A 22,930-nucleotide genomic window follows, 5' to 3' on the forward strand; every position below is an offset into this window, starting at 1 on the left:
GACTGTAGTCCGACCCCGACCTGCCGGCAGATGTGCAGACGCCATCTTCCACCGAGCTGGGCAGGTACCCAGGCCTGCCCTTCCCGGCCCCCCAGTACGTCCCGCCCCAGCCGTCCATTGAGGAAGCACGCCAGACCATGCACTCCCTCCTGGACGACGCTTTTGCCCTCGTGGCCCCCAGCAGCCAGCCTGTCAACGCTGCAGGCCCCGGGGTCCCAGCCGGCCTGCCTGTGACCAGCACCCCTTCCCGAGATGAGAAACGAGCCACCCAGTGGGGGTCCTTCTACAGCCCAGCTCAGACGACGAGCAGCCCATGCAACGTAAGTACGGGCCTTCCGGTCTTCACCAGTCTTGAGCGTCGTAGATTCTCCCTCTTGAATCCTCTCACTGCACCGTGCTAGTTGGAGCCACTGTCATCTCTCACCAAGGTTGTTGCAAGGACTTCCAAACTGTCCCCCTGCCTCTGGTCCTGAGAGGCCTACACAGGATGGATCCCATGGGTGACGGGGGGACTGGGAATGGAGACGAAGGCCGACCAGGAGCCTCTTGAGTGCTCATTTTCCGACCGGCACTTGTTCCCTGCTGGCCTGTACATGCTTCCTCTCTCTGCTCCCAATGCTCCTGCGATCGTTCTGTGAAAAAAATCTGTGGCCTTCTTCATATCCCCCGTTCCTTGTGGGGGATGTACGTGCCTGATCCGCGAGGAAGCCTAAATAGTTCTTGGCACTGTTTTCCCCCCTGATTAACCAGTGTTCATTTTATCTTCAGATTCAGCTCTATCATCCACTTGAGGCAAACTTTACTTTATTTCGAAATAATTTTCTTATTCTAACCTATTTATCGGAGTCACAGATAGCAGTTGTCTCTATGTTGGCTCATCTTTGTCTGTTTTCTGTATCTACCACTTTCATTGCTTTAGCTACTTCGTCCTTTTTCCCCTCTGTCTCTGCCTTCATTACGATTATTACGGGCCTTTTCTCTGCGACATTAATTTGATTTTAAGCCATATCTCAGTTCTTTTTCCCCTGCTAGTTGAGTTCTTAGTCATAATGGCATTGTTTTGACCCTCAAATTATTTTCACAGTCCGTAGTCTGCCATTTCAGTTCATTCCATTGTTTTATCATCTCATTGTTGGACTTAAAATTGTCATTTTTACTAAGTTCTTTTATAGTTCCGAATATCCGTAGTGAATCTGTCGCTCGTATTTTCTTCCAGACAGAGTTCTCTGTCTTTTATGTACGTTCGTGTGTGAAACTTGCGTTTGTCTGTCTGCTTGCTGGCTTGCTGGCTGTGCCACGTTTGCAGAGTTGTCATGCGACTTTCCTGTTGTCTAGTTTGTGGCAGATCTTTCCTCCCTTCACTTTGATTTGCTAGAATGTGGGTAAATTCACCTTTGCATACTCCTTACCTTATTTGGGACGTGTTTCACGCTTGAAAATGGCTCTCAGTCCATGTTTCTGTAGCCTGAGGTCATGGAAGAAGGGGAAGGGAGGGCCTGATGAGACCAGGTCCAGTCTTTCTCGGGACTCGTGCTCTGCTGTCTCTTCAGTGGTCTTGTTGCATCTTCCGTGCTCCTACCCAGCACCCACCCACCCACCCAGCCGGAGTATGTGCGCTCCTGTGAGCCTCTGCTCCTCCATACTCAGACTCCTGGCTTGAAAGATGGGGCGGGACTTCCTGCTTCTCCTGACGTCCTGTTGGGCTTTGCGGGGGGCTGGCTCCTACTCTGCGGGCTTTTCCTTCCTTTCTCCCCTCCTTCCCTTGCCAGTACTGCCTGTCAATCCTTTAGACAACCTGCCTCTAAGTAGGAGGCCACTCTGCATATTCTGGGGACAGGGTTAGGAGCCACATCGTGCTGCGGAATCTTTTGTTTTCTCCCTCCTTGGTCACCACTTTTCTCTGTTTACGGCATGACTCTGCTCCTTTCTTCACTCGGATGGTTTTTTGCTGATGAGTTTTAGCGGTGATTTTTTTTGACAGATGTGTGTTATGATTTGTTCATTGTTCGTAGGGGTTGGAGATGAATGATTCTGTGGTAATGCTTTAATCTACCATCTCAACTAAGAATTCAGCTGTAGCAAGGTTTTCGTAGGTGCTGTTATTGAGTGGTTTTCTCATCGTGGACTTTCGATGTTACCTTTGTGAATTTTGATGAGCGCGCTAGCAGTCTGACCTGCGACTATCTAGTGTAGTTTCAGCGTGCTTATCAACTGGTCATAAAGATACTGTTTGTTGCCAGGAGGAACCTGATCACCCTTTATTTGCTTCTTTGGACTACACTAAAAACCACAGGAATGTGGATTTCAAGGTGCTTCAGTTACCCCATGGACCTTTATTAACCGTCTGATGACATTTTTGCTCCTTTTTGCCAGCACAAGGGTGTTAGTTATGCATTAGTGAGTCAGACCCCTTGCTAGGTGGTATTTCTGCTTTCCTGAGTCAAGTTAACCAGCCCAGACGAGTCCTCTCAGCAGCAGGTATGAAAACCTGAGCCATACTTTGACAAGCAGGCCCATCCCAGACGCCACCAACCGACTACCCTTCTTGAGCTGTTTACCTGGGGTTTTTTTTTTTTGTTTGTTTTTTTTACACTGAATAGAAAGAAGGGATGCATTAAAATGAGACTTTTGTTGACATAGCTGATCAAGACCCTAAAATTCGATTTTATCCCCCAACCTTTTATACAGATGTGATCGATTTAGAGTAAATGCCTGCCATTCTGTCTGTGACTGAAAAAACAAAACAAAACAAAACAACTTTTTCCATGGGGCCTGCTTAGCACTACAATAATAAAATGGGTGAGGGGCGGGGGCGGATGTTTTCCAGTTTTTCTTTTAGTTCTTCTCTTATTGGATCTCCTGAAATCCTGACAGGTAAACCGCTAAGCTCTGATCTTTTTTGTTTTATTTTGCACATGAATATGTTTTAAAATTTGAACCGTGCTGAAAGCACAAGGGCGGCATGAATAATCTTTTCTGAGTCTCAGATTTCCCTTTAATTATTTGGAAGAAGAATCGAAGTTCCTCTTCCTTGCATTCATCCATTCTTTCGTACCCCCCTTTGGCCTATTTTACCTGAGTTGGGGAACTCTGCAGGGCTCTGATTTCTCTTCCTCTGCCCTGGGCATGGAAACAGAGCCGGTCAGAAGGTTAAGTAATTTGAGCACCGTTTCATATCTAATAACCCCTTCAGAACTCAATGAGGCGTAGAGATCATTCTGTCCTTGACATTCTGTCCTTCTGGGCGTTAGGAAATAGGTCTGGGGAAGTGGAGTAACTCGGCCAGTCTGACTCCAGAGCATCTACATTTTCAAGACAATAGAAATGGAATTACAGGGGGACAGTCTGGGTTTGGAAACCATGGGCAGGGTGAAAAGCATCATCTTTGGAGTCAGACAAATTAGGAAGAAATTACTGAACTTCTTTGCCAGTTGGTTTCGTCTACAAAACAGAGGTTGTGAGCACTTTTTTTTAGTGTTACTGCAGGCCTGAGTTAGTGCTCATACAGTGCTTACCAAAAATAGTCATTCCACAAAGTCAGCTTAAAAAGAAAAATAAAGATCTACTATTAGAGCAAATCCGGAAGTAAGGCTGACTTGATACCTTAACTCGGAGCTTGCGATTCTGCCTGTGAACAGCCAGTTGGTTCAAACTGGAGTTGGATAGACTCTCTCCAGAGTTAGTGTTCTGCTGAAATATCTGATTCCAAAATGATTCATAATTGTTGAAAAAATATGTGGAAATAGGAGTCGCGTGTTTGTTAGGGCTGGGTACGTCGATGTCATGAGGCACGCAACGCAAATACACATTTCTTTAAGTCCGATGCCACATGGTTTTGGTCCAGACTCGGTTAGCTCAGATTAGCTCAGGTAAGAAGAGTTGATGGACGGATATGGAGGCACCTATGGAACGATATGGTGGGGCCTCCTGGGAACCGGAAATCTTCCAGAAGCTGAAGGTGCTCACTTTATCTTTGTCTCTCTCATTTCTGGTCCTTTATATCTTTATTTTTTTTTATAACGTGGTACAGCATTTGCATCATTTCACGTCTTGAGTGAATCCGAGTTGCTGCTGGGCATCCATTAGACCTGGTGACTCTCGTGGCCGATGTTGGTAGAGTCCCTTGTGATAAATGTGGCCACTTTGGCCTGCCTTTTTAGCAGAAGATATAAGTTTATAGAGAAGGCCTCTGTAGGGAAGAGAAATCCCATTATTCATGTTTTTACAAAAGAAATAAAGATCTTGAAATTAGTTGTGTTTAAAGTCTGGTAGCCTTGTTCTCCAAACTGAAGCTTCTGGCATTACTTGATGGCAGAATGCCCCAATAGCATGCTGACTTTTTATGAGAAAATAATTCTCTTGAAAGTTGATCCCATAAACCTAAATTTATAAGTTTGCTGTTGTCACTTTCTCATAAGTATTGAATATTAATCTTTATCTTCTTTTGAATTTCTTCCAGAGATATGAAGACTATGGAATGACTCCCCCATCAGGCGCATTGCCAAGGTAAAGTTTGCAGGAGAAAATGTGTTAGGACTTCCTCATATAGGCCGTTCGTTTTTTTTTAATTTTGTAAACTCATTTCTGTTAGCTGGTATGAGCAGATTCAAAACTCTGAATTGTGTGTTCTCTTGATTTAACCAGAAAAAGAGAAAACAAGTTGGAATTTAAGTTCTGCTTCCAGTAATGACAGTCTAGATAATTTCCTGAGGACAACTGGAAAAGTTAGATAATATTTTGAAATACAAATATAAAACTCAGAGAGCTAACAGGGCAATGAAGCAGTATGGTGCCAAGATCTAGGAAGTCCAGAGAGGTGAGCCTGCCTTTTGGACCCCTCTCTCCCAGAGGCATCTACTGATTCCAAAGGAGGTGACTGAGAAGCTGAGCAAAACTTTTGATAGACTCATGGGGCTGGGAGGACAAGGATGGGAGGTGCTCGTAAACACCCAAAAGTTTTGGGTTCAGACCCTTAGGTGTTATACCCCAGGAGTAAGGGTGAATGGTAAGTAGATGAGTTCCTACAGGAACTACAACTCGGCTTTGAATTCTTTCAACCCCTGATGGCATTGAGGTGATCAGACACTGTTAGTCCCTCCAGCTGCCTGGCAGAAGCAAATGTAATTCTCCTTTAGAGGAAAATCATATCATACTAGGTCTCATTATCATTATAGGTTTTCAGGTACATGCCAAACACACTACCAGGTATACGAGAGGAAAAGAAAATATGATTTAAAACATAAAGAGAAACACAATAGAAATGGAATTAGAGGAGTTCTAGATATTAGAGTTATTAAACACAGGTTTTGAAATAATTATGCTTAATGCAGAGTTAAGCTCCAGTGTCTGGGAAGATGTAAAAATACTAATTTGTGTGAGAGTCTAATAAGTCAAAAAGTTTGGGGTAAATTTTAGGATGACTTCCTAAAGAATGCTAAAAAATTAAATATCGAGGTAATAGGGAGAAATAAAATAATTTAAAAATAATCCAGAAGAAGGGAAGAAATATGGGAGAGAAAGGAACATAAAATTGGCAGTGTATATAGAAAGCAAATATAAGATGGTAGAAATCTGAATTAGATATATGTGATTACATTAAATATACATGGCTAAACATTCTGATTAAAACACCAAAGGATTGTCAAGTTGGATATAAAAAACTACTTTGGCTTACAAGAGACAAAAAATATGTAGATATGAAAAAGGATATAGAAAATTTGAACGCGATTCATCAACTTGACCTACTTGAGATATATATATAGAACAGTGGACTCAATAACTGCAAAATACACATACTTCAAAAATACACACAAGATTTAAGAAATTTTACCGTATACTTGGCCATAACAAATCTTAACAAATTTCAGAGTCGAAATCACTCAGGGTATGTTTGCTAATCATAGTGAAATTAAGTTAGAAATCAACAACTGGAAAATCCATATATGTTTGCATGTTAATTAATACCCTTCCTAGTAACTGTGGTACACTGAAGAAATCACAGCAGAAATTAAAACATATTCTGAAATGAATAATAATTGAAAATGCACCTTAGCAAAAGTTGTGGGGTACATCTAAAGCCATATTAGGAGGAATTTGGTCCCCTAAATGCATGTATTTAAAAGGAAAAGTGGCTGAAAATTAGTGATCTAAGCATCCATCTCAAGATGTTAAAATCCAATTAATCGTAAAGGAAGTAGAAGGAAGGAAATGATAAAAATAAGGATAGAAATTAATGAAATAAAATCAAAACCATAATAGGGAGGCACGACAAAGCTCAGAGTTCTTTGAAAAGGCTGATGAAATTGTTTGACCCCCAGAGAACTTGATCAGATAATCTGTAATGTCATCTACATGAGGACAAATTAATCTAGATCTTACAAAAGTTAAAAAGATTTTTTAAAGATTTAAAAAAAGATTCAGACATTAAAAAGATTTTTCGAACAAATTTTTTGTGAATAACTTTGAAATGGAAAAATTCCTAGAAAGAGAAATCCCAAATAATCATACAACTCTTAAAGAAACTGAAATCGTAATTAGAATTCTTTCCACAAAGAAAATTCTAGGCCCAGATGGCTTCAACAGGGAACGCTACCCAACACTGAAGGGAGAAAAGGTGCCGATGTAACACAAACTCTTCTAAAGAATAGAAAAAGAGAGAACGCTCCCAACTCATTTTATGAAACCGGCATAACTTTGACACCAAGGACAAGGCAAGAAGGGCAAGGACATTGCAAGAAAGGGAACATTAAGGGCCAGTTTCACTCATAAACATAGATGCAAAAAAATAAAAAAATATTAGCAAGTATATCCAGCAAGATATACAAAAGGAAACCACATCAAACCAAAGTGGATTTATTCCAGGAATGCAAGGGGGATGTAATATTAAAATCGATCAATGTAATTTACTACTTTGAGAATAAAGGAGGAAAATCTTCATTTTAATAGATGCAGCATTTGATAAAATCCACATCCATTCATGGTAAAAACCTTGGCAAAGAATAGGCGCACACTTTTCTAACCTGATAAAAGTTACCTTGGCAAATGTTACCGAAAGGCTTAATGGTAGAAGTTTTCCTCCCCGAGAACAGGAGCAAGACAAAAATGCCTGCTCGTATTCCATTAACAGTGCTTGGGCATCCTAGTCAGTGCGATAAGGCACAAAAAGGAAAGATTAAGGAATTCAAAGAAAGAAAGAGTACTGTTATTATGCACACAGATGATATAATTTTGTAGTAAAAAATCCTAAAATGTCAACATGTACATTGTTAGAATTCAGAGAATTTAGCAAGATGGCAAAATAGCAGAGATAGCTAAGTTACCAGGTAGCGGGATACAAGATCAGTTTACAAAAACCTGTCTTATTTAAACCTTCTAAAGAAGGATGTTCGTGATTTGGATAGCTCAATATTTTAAAAATGTCAGTTCTCCCCAAGTGATCAACAGAGTCATTGTAAACCCATTAAAAATCCCAGTAATTTGTTGGGTTTTCTTAATGTGTGGAAACGGACAAGCTGATTTAAAAACATATGTGGAAATGCAGAGGACCAAGAATAGCCAAGATACGCTAAGAAAGAAGAATAAGGTATTAGGACTATTCTAGTTGTTGTAAATTAGTGTCAGATAATTAAGACAGTGTGGTATGGCTGTAAAATTGGATAACTAGACCAATGAGACAGAACAGAGTCATAAACAGACCCACACATGAGTGAACTATTGATTTATTACAAAGAAGGAATTGTAGAAAAGCAGAATTAATCTCAGAAATTACACTAAACTATCCTTCAGTGACCAGGAGTCACACGGAAGTAGGAATGTTAATCTGTTTTGTCATAATTTCTATTACTTTTCTTTATTCTCCCTCATTTTCAGAGGGGTTTGCTCTATTCCTAGCCCTACTCCCCTACTCAGGCACTGCTTTGTGATCCCAAAGCAGTGAGGGAAAGCAAGCAAGCGGAGCTCAGGTGATCCAGGAAAGAAAATAACAGGACGGCCCTGTGATCCGGTTGGCCCAGTTCAGTTCCAGTTTACACCTGTTGTCCAGCATAATTATTAATAACTTCTACTCTCAGAAGTGCTCTGATTTGGAGGATAAATTTTATGGTCACCCAACTGAAAGGATTCTAGTGTATTTGGATCACACTGAACTACTTGAGCACACAATTTAGGATACCAAAAAAAAAAAAGCTGTAAATGTAGGCAAGAGGGGGCTCCCTGATGTGATGAAGTAGAAATAATTAAGTGAAGGGCCAGAGCTGGTTCATGGGTGGATGGCCCAGACATTAGGATGCAGTTTGGTGAGCACCGGTGTACGGATTTGTCTTACTTTAAGCTCTTAGATCTGTAAGGTCAGAGACGTCGGACTCCCCCTCCTGAGGTCAGTCTAAAACAGCAGCAGTTATTTAAAGAGAATAATATAGACAGCCTGGGTTTCGATTTCTGAGGTACACTTCAGAAAGAACACTGTAGAATAAGGGCAAGTCAGTCTACACTGTCATCAAACTGGTTTGATCTATTAATTACCGGTAGACTGTCATTTGCAAAGAATCGTAATTAGACTATCATCTTTTTTTTAACTCTTAAATTTCTTTAGAAGAGTGGTTCTCAAGTGGGATTCTGAGACCCCTGGATGGTGTTTGAGACCCTTTCAGGGGTCTTGGAGGTCAAAACTATTTTCGTCATACGAAGAGGTCATTCGACACTTTTTGTGGTGTTGACATTTGCACCGAGGTGCAAAAGCAGTGATGGCTGAAACTGCTGATGACTCAGCATGTGAATCAAGGCAGTGGCAGCAAATCATTCGCGTGGTCACGTTCTCCACTTCTATAGCATCGAATTTATTTTTAAAATGCTAGTTTTATGTTAGTGTGTCTTTGATGACGTAAAAGCTGTTAATTTCATTAAAACCTAAACTCTTGAGTCTTTAATAGTCTGTGAGACAAAAGAAGAAATACATATAAAGCACTTTGTCGAGTACAGACATTTCAAGGAAAAGCACGCGTTCAGCTGTTTGGGTTGAGAAGTGAACTCACTGCTGTCATGTTTTTAACTTGAACAAACAACTGGCAGACATCATTATTGAGCCTTTGGGTGATAGGCAGACGTGGTCTTGAAAATGAATGAAGCGAGCCTGTCACTTCAAGAAACACAACTGACAGTGTCTGTCGCCAATGATGAAATCGACTTTTCAAGTGAATTTAGAGCTTGTCTGCCACCATGGACTTGACAGCTTAAAGACGTTTCTGCTGAACTTGATGGTGATATTAATGAATATCATTTTTTAATACTGTAAAGTGAAATGTATTAATGTCTAGGAAGTCTATAAAGTACAGTGAACTAATATTTTTCAAATGACCAGTGTCATAAAATCACAGTGAGTCCATTCAAAATATAAGATATGCCAGTGAGTCTTAATGTAGCAGAGTACGAAAAATTCATTGGTATTGTTTCAGATTCCATGTTGCCACTAGCACTTAAGGAAACTTTGTTGAGTTTTGGTGTGGTATGGAAGAATATCTGAAATATTTTAATATAATCTGAAAAGGCTATTAAAATATTCCTCCCTTTTCCAACTACATATTTATGACAACTGATCGAATACAGAATATATGAGAATTCAGACATCTTCTACTGAGGAAATTTGAAAAAGATGTAAAACTTTTCCCTAATGTTTTTTGACAATACAGTTAATTTAATGAAAAATATTGACACGTGACATGTTTAATGTTATTGTAAATGAATGGTAAAAATAAGTAATTAAAAAGTTTCTGTTTTAATTTTAAATGCGATACATAGCTACAGGTAGCATACACATAACATAAAAGCTGTTGGGAATTCGCAACAATTTTTATGAGTATAAAGGGATCTTGAGACCAAAACATTAGAGAACTGCCACTTTAACACACTGGTTTTCAGCCTTAACCTGAGGATCGTCAGTGGAGCCTTAAAAACTGCTAATGTCTGGGTTCCCCCTCCAGAGGGTCTGTTTTAATTGGTCTGGGGTGCAGCGTGGGCACTGGGGCTTTTGAAAGCTCCCTGGTGATGCTAATGTGTAGAAGCCACAGTTGAGAACCACCACTTTAGTCAGATGCTGGCAATGAAAAGGCCCTCGGACTTGACCGTGCCTTCTCCTGATCTGCACACTAAAGGATTTCTTCTTCCATTATCTGACGGATTTGTCGGGCATCAGCTATCTTTCAGGCTCGTGTTCCAGGAGAGATGGATAATAAGCCGGTGGACCAATAGGTCTTATTTTTTCATAGAGCTGAGGGTGCACCCAGTCAGAAAGCAGAGCCAGGGTACAGTGTGGTCCTGACGCTTGGTGTGCTTTGCCTTCAGACCCAGTTTTGGCCCCGGTTTGCTGCCGTCGTCAGAGCTGGTGCCTCCTGAGTCCCAGCAGCCACAGGCATCGGCTGAAGCCCCGTTTGCCGCCCGAGGGATCTACTCTGAGGACATGCCATCGGTGGCCCGGCCTCGGCCTGTCGGGGGCACCACAGGTACATGTGGCTATTTAGCTTGCATTTCAGAACTAGAGGATGCTTGCATTTTGGCTAAATTCTGGCAGACTGCATTCTAGACTTCCCAGTGTATCAGCATCGCAGCGTTCAGCAGCCTCTTCCACTGATGGGAGCTGCTGCCCTCTGCTCCAGGCAAGATGCAGAGCAAGGAGCTGGGACAGGAGGGACCGGCTGAGATCCGGAGATTCAGGTCCACCGAGTCCTGAATCAGCATCTCAAAAGCAGGCCCTTCACATGGAACTCACAGCACATCTCTTCCAGGGAAAATGGTTCTAAATTCTTGGAATTCAGTTAAACAAAGATTTTTTTTTTTTTCCTGAGCACTTGTTATGGCATTCAAACAGGTATTTGTTTTAAAGTGGGCACTTTCCTCGCTTTTAAGATGCAACCCTAAAAGTTACTGGACAGTGACTCGGGAGATTTTTTTTTTTTATTTGGTCTCTGCTGAGAGAGTGCAACCACTGATTTCTCCTCAAACCTCACCTCCCTCAATTTTTCCCCTTCTACCTTTGTTAATATCATCTTCTTCTCTTTTTAAATTTTCGTTTCATTTTTTTTCATGCTGTCCTGCCGTCCCCTCCCTGCTGCCACCCACCTGGGCAGTCAGGAGTCGAGGGCCTGGGGAAGCTGGTGGCCACGTGGAACTGTTCTAGTTCCTTTCAGCCTCTCTTTCCAGCCCTCATTAAAAGAATCATCTTAGTGTTATTTCTGGGTAACCAGTGCAGCTCTTGATAATTCAACAGGGAAAGGTCACGTCTTCTAAAGCGGTCTTCTAATTCAGTGTCAGACTTTTAAGTATTGGTATATGGCTTTTCCTTACTTTTAGCATTTAGGTATCCTTTAATTACCTGTAGGAATTCAAATACAAATTCTACACCAGAATATCTCCACATAGGAAATAAGAGTTCTCGGTTTATGTTCTTAAAATAACATAATTCTTCATATAATATTGTGTCCCAACTGCAATTGAAAAATAATTATTTTAAAAAATAAAAATTTAAAAAAACATAGTTCAAAATGTCCAATTTCTGGGAAATTTGAAGCCAGAAGGAAAATAAATTTTGTTAAATGTTTTTGTTAAAAAAAATTTCAAAAAATTATAATTAATTGATTTGAAAAACATGGAGCATAATTTGATTTACTTATAAAAGTATAATATTTAGTATATTTAATATAAAGATACAGGGTGTTTTTGTCAGACCACAATTAAAATTTAGGGATTAAGTCTTTCTGCATTCACTTTTTTAAGAAAAGGAGCTAGCTATAAACACCTGTATTTTAACAATCTAACACACTTAGTTTTTGTCAGTTTCTGAGAAGCACGTTAAAGATTCAAGAAAATGAGGAGCCCTCAGAATTTTGATAAGGCAAAAAAAATAATGTTTTCTAAACTGAGTGTTCTTAATAATTACATCTAGATTAGGAATAAATTTATTTTCAAAAAATAAAGTAGGAAAAAAAAATGCATTTACCTTAATGTCTCCTGGGGTTTTTGTGTTAATTGTTGGATCCAGAAAAAATCCTCATCAAGTTCAATAGATGCTTGACATTTATGAGGGATTCATCCTGAAATCTCTGTAAATGCTCAAATTTTCAAATGCTATGTTTTACACTTGATTTCCCTAATCGGTCCAACAGACGTATAAGTGGACCAGGTAAGAGACCCCTTGCAGACCCACCTGAGAGAGACTGCTGGTAATTGACAAGCGGTGCCTAACATGGCTGAGCTCAGATTCTTACAAGGCAGTGGCTAGTCTTCCTCACTGGCTTACCTGAGATCCAATTTCGTATCCCCAAATTACAATTGACCGTTTTGTGCCGTAAAATGACCTCTCACGAATAGTTGATACTATGAATGCTATATTTGTGAATGTCATTCAGTGTTTTTAAAGCATCTGTGTTGTTTAAACTCCTGAGTTCTCTGTTTCTTGTACAGCTCTGCACTCTGAAAAATCCTCAGTTCATTATCACTCCATCTTACTGCATTTTATTACAAGGGCTCAAAGTTTTAGTTTTCTCCATTCATTTCTTGACCCTCCTTTTGAAGACTGAAGCTCTAATAAGAGGAGCCATTACATGTTAAATAATGTGTTTTGCTATTTCTAACTTTCTGGAGAGTGTACACCTTCATAATGTCATTAAGAAACTTAGGCCAATTCCAGTTTTTCAAGAATTGGTGGATAATGATCCACTGTGGTCTCCAAGGCAGTTCTTGCATTTTGCGTCATCTGTCAGTGAACAAAAATAATACAGCCTGACATCCTACAGGATCTCCATACTTTACAGGTGCTGGCTTTGTAATGAGTCTTGTTTCTCTTATTAACTCACATCACAGATACAAAATGAAATTCAGACATTTACTTTTAATCTAGAAGGATAGAGAATTTATATGCATGAGAAACATTTGAAGAGGAAGTTATTTTCTAATAATTTCTAACAGATTAAATTGTGAAAATTTGTAATGGGAAAAATGTTAAGATACACTATAAGAGTTCTCTTTCTGACTATAAAATATGCGTATGTCTAAAAATTTCCAAAAACAGAAGGAAAATAGTATCTAGGGAAGGTTTTATAGCAGATATGATCAAGAGGTATTTTTATTATAGAGGACGGCTTATGTAAATTGATAAATGGGCAAGCCTCAAAAAATGAATGAGCAAAGGACAGGAAGAAAGAATTCACAAAAGAAATGTGTGTGTACCATATGAAAGTAAACAAACAAACAAAATGCCTGGTTTTGAAAATGTTTGAGGACGTGCCCATTAAAACCACGATGAGGCACAATATCAGTCATGAAGCTGATTTCATCATAATGTGGTGTGAAATTAGCATCTCGTTTCTTCATCTGTTCAGCGGGGATAATATCACACTTACTGCCGATGGTTATTTTGATCATTAAAGAAGATAATGGGTATAAAGTGCTTAAAATAGTGCCTGGCACGTCATACACTATTAAATATTAGTCGTCATTATTATTATTACTGTTGTTTTTGGTGTTAGTATAAATTAGTGAACTTAGGGAAAGCAGCCTGGCAGTAACTTAATGAGCTTTTGATTTGGTAATTCCATTTCTGGGAATCCAGGCTCTTCTTCCCCAAAGAAGTCCAAAATATTGGAAGAAAGACGACATGCAAAAGATATTTATCAGAGCATTATTCATGATGACGAACAATTGTCAGCTCCCTCACTACCCAGTAATAAGGGCATCCGTGAGTAAACCGTGCAGCCATTGAAAACGAAGAGCTCGGAGTCAGAAAAAGGGAAATGAACACTGCTTCCTGAGCATTCAGTACTTGACCTATTTTATCTCTTTTAATCCTTGAAATAACACCATGAGGTGGATTTATTTATTTTTTATCCCATTTGAGAAGTGAGGCATCAAGGCTCAGCGGGAGTGGTCACCGGATGCTCAAGCTGGCCGGGCTTGTCAGAGGGTGGGCTGGAATGCAAAGCCATGCTTCATGGGTGTGATGCCCCACGTTGAATCATGGGGGAAGCTCTTGTATCGTTAAGTGAACTCAACGAGATACAGAATTGTGTCTGAATTAGTGATCATTATATATCCAAATAAAACCGTAGAGGAGTTCTTTCCCCGCCTGCCCCCCCAATTTATTTGCTTAAGGGAGGCTGTTAATTAGACAACTAGATGAGAAGATGATGGAGGGGGCCGTCTCCCTTACCTTGGAAATCTCTGAACCTTTGTAGGACAGATGAATTCGCTCACCCTAGGAGCATTTGGAAATAAGTACTTTTATTCCACAGTGCTTAAAGATCACTTTTTTCTCCCTTAATCTGCAGAATAGGGATATTTCCACATGCCAAAAGTTGATGAGGGAGAAACACATGTTGTTTAAGTTCCTAGTTACACGAGGCTAGAGCATGTGTGTGTGTAGGAGAGCGAATGTGCTCTGGGAAGATTCTGGCTTTGCCACCTTGCTGATGGGGATCGACGGGTGGCTTGAACTGTGACATGGCTAAGTTACGGAAACAATGAGTGTAATGACAGTATACTTTGACATTCTGAATTCAAATAAATATGCTCTGCCTTTTAAGTGAAAAAGCATATTGTTTTCAGCTCCTCGTGAGACTGAAAGCCTCAAGCAAGAAGGAGCTAGGTTTCAGCTTCTTTATGGCTCTAAAACCTTTCACTCCTTTTAGCCGAATAAGATAGTTCTTATTTGCAGCCTCTACAGAAATGAATGGAAGGCCCTCTGTCAAACCCTTTATTCGGTCCTTTGATGTCTAACCAGGAAAATAAGGACCTCACTAGCAGCCACTGTATTGAAAGGAAGTAAAACCCATGAACCCAGAAACTCAAGGTCTGTCTGTCTTAGGAAGTTGGAGGTAGAATTAGTGCCATGTTTGAACAATGCTGGTGTCCCTGTCTCTAAGGGAGTGTGGGGGTCAGAGCCAAACAGCCTTAACGAGCAGCCTCGCTCACCTACCAGTGTTGACCAGGTCTCTCCATTGTGTTCCTTCAGGCTCCCAGATCCAGCACCTGACGCAGGTGGGAATTACGAGCAGAATCGGAGCTCAGCCAGTGGAAATTGCACCAAGCAGAAGTGGCCAGTATGGGGGACCAAGCTGGCCTTCGTACGGGGAGGACGAGGCAGGCCGAAGAGAGGCCGTGAGTATCTTGCATTTGGGTCCCCACTGAGCGTTTACACATAATCACTTAATTCAGCTGCTTCTGCTTTGGGGATTCCTTGTAAAAAACCTACAAAATGAAAGTTTTAACCTCCCTCACTTTTCTCCCCTTGAGTGTATTTTTGTTTGTATGTTTTTTTTGTTTGTTTAACTTATTTTTTTATGGTGACATTGGTTAACAAAATCCAATAAGTTTCATCTATACACTTTAATAGTAAGGCCTATATATGTTTACACTGTGTGTTCACCTCCCATAGTTAGATTTCTTTCTATCACCACATATTTGACCCCCTTTACCCCGTCTACCTCCCCCTTCCCCCCTACCCTCTGGTAACCACTAGTCTGTAGTCCATGTCCATGAGTCTCTGTTTGTTTGTCCTGTTCATTTGTTGCTTTTAGGCTAATATCCCACATATAAGTGATATGTGATTTTCAACTTTTTCTGTCTGGGTTATTTCACTTAGCCCTCCAACCCAGAGTTGGGGAGTATTGGCATTGAACTTTTGGAAAGTATATACTCTTTCTCGAGGCATATTTCAGGCTAGAGGTCATGATTTTTTTTTTAATAACCTTTTAAAAAATAATAAAAGCAATATTCATTACAGAAAATCTGGACAGAGACCTAAGTAACAGTTATGTTTTGTTCTTCCAGTTATTTTTCTTGTGGTAAAATACACGGAACATAAAATTTACCATCCTAACCATTTTCAAGTATACAGTTCAGTGGTTTTAAATACGTTCACACTGGTATGTAACCATGACCACCACCATGACCAGAGCTTCTTTTCATCTTGTGAAACGGAAACTCTGTACTCATTAAACACTAACTCCCCATTCGTTCACCTCTCCAGCTCAGGGAAACCACCACTCTGCTTTCTGCCTCTCTGATTTTTACTTTTAAGCAGTGAATTTGAACCTGCCGGTGACTAAACTCTGGACTTGGTCTTGGATGTGATCGCTGTGTAAATATATTCATGACCTTGCATACCTACTGACTCACTCCGTGCTTTGTGGTGGGTTTATCAGCATCATTTCTATCTTGACCACCACGGGTAGACGCTTTTGCCGTAAGGACGCAATTTGGGGCATTTCAAGGCATAGGGTTTGTTTTGCAGGTTTCTCGTTACTCTTTTATAAAAGCAGAATATGAGCACAGGTAATTTCTACAATTGCTTTCCTTTGTTTTCCTCAAGGATTTTATATTCATGGGAATAAATACATGAATTTGAAAAGATGAACCAAAATGACACTTTTTGTTTTATCCTCGTCACTATGCCACCACTTTGATTGCACTTACGTGTCTTTCCAGCAGATACACTAAATTCCTTTAATGACTGGATGCTTTTACTCCGTGAAAGGAACTTAACTGTAGAATATAATTTTCCCCTAAAGGATATATGGTTATAATCTCAGGTATCTGCTCTACGTTCACTGATGTTTTTCTTTCTTCCCCTTCATTGTGCCCAACTTAGTTTCATGAGGTGTTTTGGGTTTTCCTGTCAAATCCAATGTTCACCTGAGAGTGCCTCTCCATCACTATTTGGAAAAGTGAGCTGAGGAAATGTTCTAGGGCTTGCACGCAGGCTAATAGCTTACTCTTAATGTAGGTGGAACCACAGATTTTGTGTATGTATGCAAAGAAAGATTTTTTCCACTGAAAAAATATTTTAAAAATCACCAAAAACTATAATTCTTGTCAAACAAATGCCCAATTTATATTTTGCAAATATAAGCAAAACTCGCATGTTTTAGCACTGATACCTTTTCAAAGAAAAGTCTCTACAGAGCACTCTGTAGACAGACACACAGACACACAGACAGATAGACGAAATGAAAGGTGAGTTTGCAATCTCGTTCCTGTTCTGTGGTCCCAGGACTTGAACCCACGCACACCCTCCCTGGACCCCAGCACCAGACAAAGTCCCGTCATTCCCCTTGTCAGTCCCTCTGCCGGTACCTACTTATCTCTCCCAACTGTCGGATATCCTCATCCGACCTTTCACCTCCGTGGGGTCCTCCAGACCTCCCTCCCTCTCCAGCTCTGTTCTCCCTGCAGGACACTCACTTCCAGACACAGACGCACAGGCCAATGAGATTAAGCAAGTATTTATTAGGCATCTCCTAAGTTCAAGGGTTTCTTCATCGGACAGCTCTCCCTTGAACAATTTTGCCACAGCTACTACTCTCCGGTCTAGTCCCAGGGGCCCCTAACGGAGGGCTGAGTTGTTGGGTGGGAGATGGGCAGAGGAAGTCCTGGGAGCATGCCCGCTGCCAGTTCGAGTTTCATTTTCCGTCTTGTTCTTGCGTGGGAAGTACAGCAACCTCTGCCATGTTTTTCAGCCACACGTGCTCGGACATCAAGAGTATTCTTCTTCACCGCTGTTCCAGGTGCCAAGGACTTCAGGCCGGGAGCCCTCAGCTCCTCCCGGGAACCTCCCACACAGGGGGCTGCAGGGCGCCAGCCTGGCTTACGCCACCAGCTCCACGGAAGACCTCCAGCCCGGACACTCCTCGGCCTCGCTCATCAAAGCCATCCGCGAGGAGCTCCTGCGGCTGTCTCAGAAACAGACCACCATGCAGAACTTCCACAGCTGATCGGCCTCGCCTTGCAGATTTGCCAAGTATCCGCTTCCCGTGGAAGCAAGACCAAGAGGAAACCAACAGAGTGGGTGTTCGTCAGAGGACAAGCGTCTCCTGGGCTCGGCGCCTGCTCAAGGGAGCAAGTTGCAACTTTAGAAGATGCCACAAGTCGCGTGACAGCTCACGATGCTTTTAATAAGTTGGCAATTTTGTGACCACTTGGGTCCAGTCGAAATGTCTGTACTTTTGGCTAAAAGCCAGCAGCACCTCACAAAAGACAAACCACAAACCTAAGCTCACAAAATTCCTAAGTCTCCTTTTTCAAGGCGAAAGCCGAAAATGTCTAGATGGGGTAGAGATGCAGGGAATCCCGCATTTCCGCGGGAAGTTCTGATTCAAAGGCTGGTTTGTACGGTGGACCTGCTGCTTTGTTTTCTGAGAAGAGAGATTTGAAGACATTTTATTAACAGCATATTTCCCTCTTTTTCTCCATAGGAACTTATTTTGATAGTCATGTTAACAACCAGGATACTAAGGCTGTTCGGGAGTTTAAAAAGCTACTAGTGAGAAACCAAATGATAGATTGTAGAGCCTGATGATTTCAAACGAAGCCATCACCTGCACTGTTCCTTCTACTTCTGGTGCTACAGCTCCAACGGCCCTTCACCTTTTTGTCTGTGAAATGCAACTTTGGCTTTTTCAGTGGAAGAATATGTTGAAGCTTTCGTTTTGTTCTAGAAAGAAAGAAAGAAAAAAATCCCTCCCAAATGACGGAGGGAGAAGCGTAATGTTTATGGGGTTTTTCAAAATACATATCAAAGCTTAGATTTACATTCTTGATTGTATTCGCTGTTCGTTAATAGAGTGCCCATCTCAGCACGTGTCATCATTAAGGCCAGTCCCGCAGAATGAGGCTTTCAGGAGGTCCTCACCCATCCTTGTCCTTTGCCGATGAGTTGCTCACAAATTATGTTTGAATGACAGATCTTACTTAAGTAAAACTTACGTGGCAACATTCCTGGGGACCCCCAGATTGTGATTCATGACTGCATCCCTGGTGATCATGCTGTCTGTGCGTTCAAGACCTGCAGATGGAAGCGAGTTCTTGTCAGCCTGTCTGTGCACGAGAAAGAAGTGTGAAGTCTGAGGACATGGGAGAGGAGACGGTTTTCCCTGACTTCCGATTTCATTGTGCTCAACCCTACTGAGTGGCTGTTAGAACCGTCTGTGTGCTTTGGGCCTGATGGAGGTGTCCCCTCCCTTAAGGTTTGATCCCAATGACAGCATATCTCCACTGTGTGCTTTGGGCCTGATGGAGGTGTGATCCCTTAAGGTTTGATCCCAATGACAGCATATCTCCTCTTCCCAAATTAGCGTAAAGAATACAACAACAGGGGCCATTCTGCTTTCTGGTACCTGAGTGACGCTCAGAAAACAGACGTAGATAACGTTTCTGCTATGTGTCCTTTATTATTAGATCAATTAATACTTTAAACAAAATTTGGGGCTCTGACTAATCAAAACTGGTGTCACATATGAAGAATCCTGAAGCAGCTAAGATAGGTTTCTGCGTGGAATCACTGTCCCAGAATCACGTTTTAGCAAGCCCTTCTTTCGTTAAGCCTGTGGACAGCCCTAGAGTTCAGGGAAAGTTGGTTCTGAGAAGTTCAAGTGCAGCCATTTTTCATCCGTGCACCTCTGAAAGAGTTGGGGTACAAGAGGGTCCGTCTCTCAAGGACGTTAAGTTAAGGAAAGAGACTCCTATTCAGGCTGTCGTCACAGGCTCCAAAGAGCATGGGAGAGAAGACCCCTTGGGGGCTTGATTTCTTACCTCTTGGTCTTGGTTTAATACCCAGAGTGGAAGACTCTCTTTGTACGTCACTCAAAAGTACCAGGTTTCCTGAATAATCTTATTAAGAATTTCAGATACCCAAGCAGAATTATATTATGAACACCTTACAGTGACTCCAAGTCGTGGACTTGACAGCAAGTGGACTAACTGCCAGGCCCTCCTTCTCCCATTCTGCTCCATGTGGTGAGTGTGTGCACGAAGATTGTGCAAACACAGGCACCTCCTTTGTACAGGACAGAGACGGGCCTCTCTTCTAAAGGGGCTGCGTTCGTGATTTGGATGCCTTTCAAACTAGCATAGAAGGATTCTACCTGTATTGTCCTTGGAGTTGATACACTTTTAAATCGGTGTCAAGGCCAAAGAGAACATTTACATGGGGGTGCGCAGGCCTGAGGGATCCCCAGCACTCTAGTGTCCGTCATAAAGCACACTCAGTTTGCCCTTGTTTTCTCTAAACACCTGCCACTTCTACGAATCGCCGAGCTCAGAACAGACTAGCTGTCATGAAGAGCTTCACACCCAGGGGGGTCTTCAGACACTCAGCTGATGGGATCTGCTGTAAAGTGTCATGAAGAGCTTCACACCCAGGGGGATCTTCAGACACTCAGCTGATGGGATCTGCTGTAAAGGAAGGTCCTCACGTCCATCGTCTGTGCCGCGGAGTTCCATTTACCTGCAATACTCTAAAACGAAGTCACATTTTACGTCTTGTCTTTTCCTCTTATTTTCAAAATTCTAGCAACAGTAACACAAGCCGTACATTTGAGTCAGACTTTTAGAGAAGATTGTTGAGATGAACTCACCGTGTCAGGTGCCTTCTCGGAGCCTCCTTCTCCCCATCAGCCAAACGAGGACAGACCGCCCCCACCCACGTCCCCGGCTTTCTCATCGTGAGAATCACGCGTGAGCATGGCTGCCCACGTCCCTTGAGGAGGGAGCGTATAGCACTGTGAAACCGTTAAGCATTATCTGTATGATTAGGCTGGATGGACGTTCCGATACGCTGTGATCTGCTGGTGAAGGAGTTTGTATGGCGGTCACCAGAGCAAAACTAAAGGTTCCGGGTCACTCTTCTTCCTCTCTCCCGTTTTGCTTTAAATCCATTTCCTTCTCCATTAACTTTCAAACAGCATTTACTAAAAATCTTTCTGCTGTTTCTGGCCCCAAGTCTGTCACATGTGAACCCTGCCTTCTGAGATCTTCGCATCTGAGATAACACAGGTATAAGAGATGGAAGACACACATCAATAACGTGGTTTAAACGTTGAAGACACACAAGTGCATTAGGTACTCAGAAGAAGAAGCGGAAGTTGTGCATTTGGAAATGAGATCTTGGGTAGAAGTCACCTTCGGGGGCTGCTCTGATGAAGGTAGAGGAGCCGGCCAGGCACGTGGTGAGCTGGCGTGGGAAGAGCCAACGGTGGGCCTGAGGAAGGATGTGGAAAGTGGGTGAAGTTGTCATTGAAAATGAGCTTGATCCTGATTTGCTACTTTGTGGGGACAGAATTCCTAACTGCACTGTTTGGGGAGTTTTATTTATAAGAGGAGGAAGTGATGCTGTGAGTATAATGTTTGCAATAATACAGCGAGAAAATGACCAGGCCCGTGAAGAAGGTCTACAGAGGAAAAGATCCATTCCGGGGGGAAGGGGAGAGTAGGAAGAATTGCCGAAGGACCAAATGTAAAGTATGAAAATAATGGTAAGAATTCCCCCACCTGCTCCATTGGTTAGCACAGATCTCAGTGGTCAGCCGCGTGGCCACATTAAACCCTCTGTGGAGCATAGTGGTTCTAAATAAATATATTTGACTTCCTTACAGCTACCCACACGTTTTTCTCTGATTTTTATTTACTGCCAGACTACGTTTTGATTTTGGTAGCACATGGTTTTCGAGCAGCAGATTGTGGGTTTTTACCAACCAGACTTTTCAGGGCATAAGACTTGTGATGCAAAGTACAGGTGAAGGTCTGCCTGAAGGCTTTGGGCCAAAACAATTCCATGCTTTATGAGCCTCCCACTTAACTGTGTACAGGGTCAGTGCTTACTGCGTCTGCACAGCTTCTTAGTGCTCCAGTGGCCAAACCGATCACTCGAACACTGATTTGCATTCGCAGTAACTCCCAAGTTAGTTATAAATAAAACGTCTCCATCCCCTTCATACCAGATTGTTAGACCTGAATGAATTTGTTGGAAGGAAAGCTGGTTACTATTCCGGGCGCGGGGAAGGAGGCCTCCAGTCTTACTCCCCCACTAACTTTAGCTCATGTTGAGTTTTAGCCATTTCATTTCTACCTCCAGGCAAGTCTCCAAAGCCAGCCGCCAGGGCCTGCTTATTCACATTTGTCCAGACAGGAGCACGCAAGTCCACTTTCTGTACCCGCAAACAGATTGTTGACCACGAAACGTTTTTATGGGATGGTAACTTGAACTTCACTTTTACATGTAGTCCAACACATCAGCAGATATTCTAATAGCAGATGAGAGGGTTTCTGTGAGCAGCTGCTGTAAGGTGCTCAAAATGTCATAGGCTTACACTTATTACCTAGTGAACAAAGAGTGTGTACATTTCAGGTTTCTTTTGATATTTCCGGGGTGATTGTCGGTGTTTAAACTAGGACTCCTTTGTCTAGTATTGAAAAGACTTGAAAACCGAAACCTCACGGTACGATCCTCATTCCATGCTTGTGTGTGTAATGGTACGCTTGAGAATTTGTCTTGAGGACATGCAGCCGCATTGACATTTAGGAAAAGAATGTTTAAATGCCTTTGGAACAAGAAACAAAGGTGGCCACCAGCAAGCAAGCGAGAGAAGGCGTGAACGTCTGTCGTAATCGGAGGATCTGGAGTCCACATCTGTTTCCCACAGGGTAGATGGTCATGCGGGTGTCTCGCTTTTCCTTCTTCCTCCAGGTTTTTCTGCTCTGCGGCCACTTCCCTTTTAAAGGAAGGATGAATTGGTAGAAAGGACGGAGATAAAGATGTAAGCAATTTGGGCCTCGTAGTCAATTCCACGGTGCCATTCTGCACAGTGCGGAGCGTGACGAACAGTCTTCTCAGTGTGCCAGTTAGGAAGAGTACAGGGCCAAGTGCAAGCCAGACACCCCGTACTGTTCCTGCTGCAGCAGTGGGCAACGGAGGAGGCGCTGGAGGAACGGAAGCTCCACCAGTTAACTCAGTTGCTCCGAGCACCAGAGGGCTCGACACTGCCCTCCTTCAGAGCATCCTCCGGCGAGCACGGAGACTGGGCTAGTGTTACTCTCCCAGGAAAGATCGCTTAGCAGAGCCACTCCGGACGCCCACTTGTCTCCTGCTTCGTCAAGGTCCATGTTCTGACTC

The 22,930-nt window shown here is 42.2% G+C and overlaps 1 protein-coding gene across 1 annotated transcript in view; it reads left to right on the forward strand.

Moving 5' to 3' along the window:
* KIAA1549 (KIAA1549 ortholog) overlaps nt 1–18,758 on the forward strand; it is a 119,734-nt gene extending 100,976 nt beyond the window's left edge. Inside the window, exons 20-24 of the mRNA XM_015588296.2 lie at nt 9–320; nt 4,460–4,506; nt 10,336–10,493; nt 14,996–15,141; nt 17,550–18,758. Coding sequence (XP_015443782.1) covers nt 9–320; nt 4,460–4,506; nt 10,336–10,493; nt 14,996–15,141; nt 17,550–17,756 — 870 coding nt within the window. The 3' untranslated portion in view covers nt 17,757–18,758. The remainder of the gene's footprint in view (nt 1–8; nt 321–4,459; nt 4,507–10,335; nt 10,494–14,995; nt 15,142–17,549) is intronic.
* Nucleotides 18,759–22,930: the final 4,172 nt, after the last annotated feature.

The sequence above is a fragment of the Pteropus alecto genome, unplaced genomic scaffold (genome assembly GCF_000325575.1).
Source record: "Pteropus alecto unplaced genomic scaffold, ASM32557v1 scaffold22, whole genome shotgun sequence".
Taxonomy (NCBI): Eukaryota; Metazoa; Chordata; class Mammalia; order Chiroptera; family Pteropodidae; genus Pteropus; species Pteropus alecto.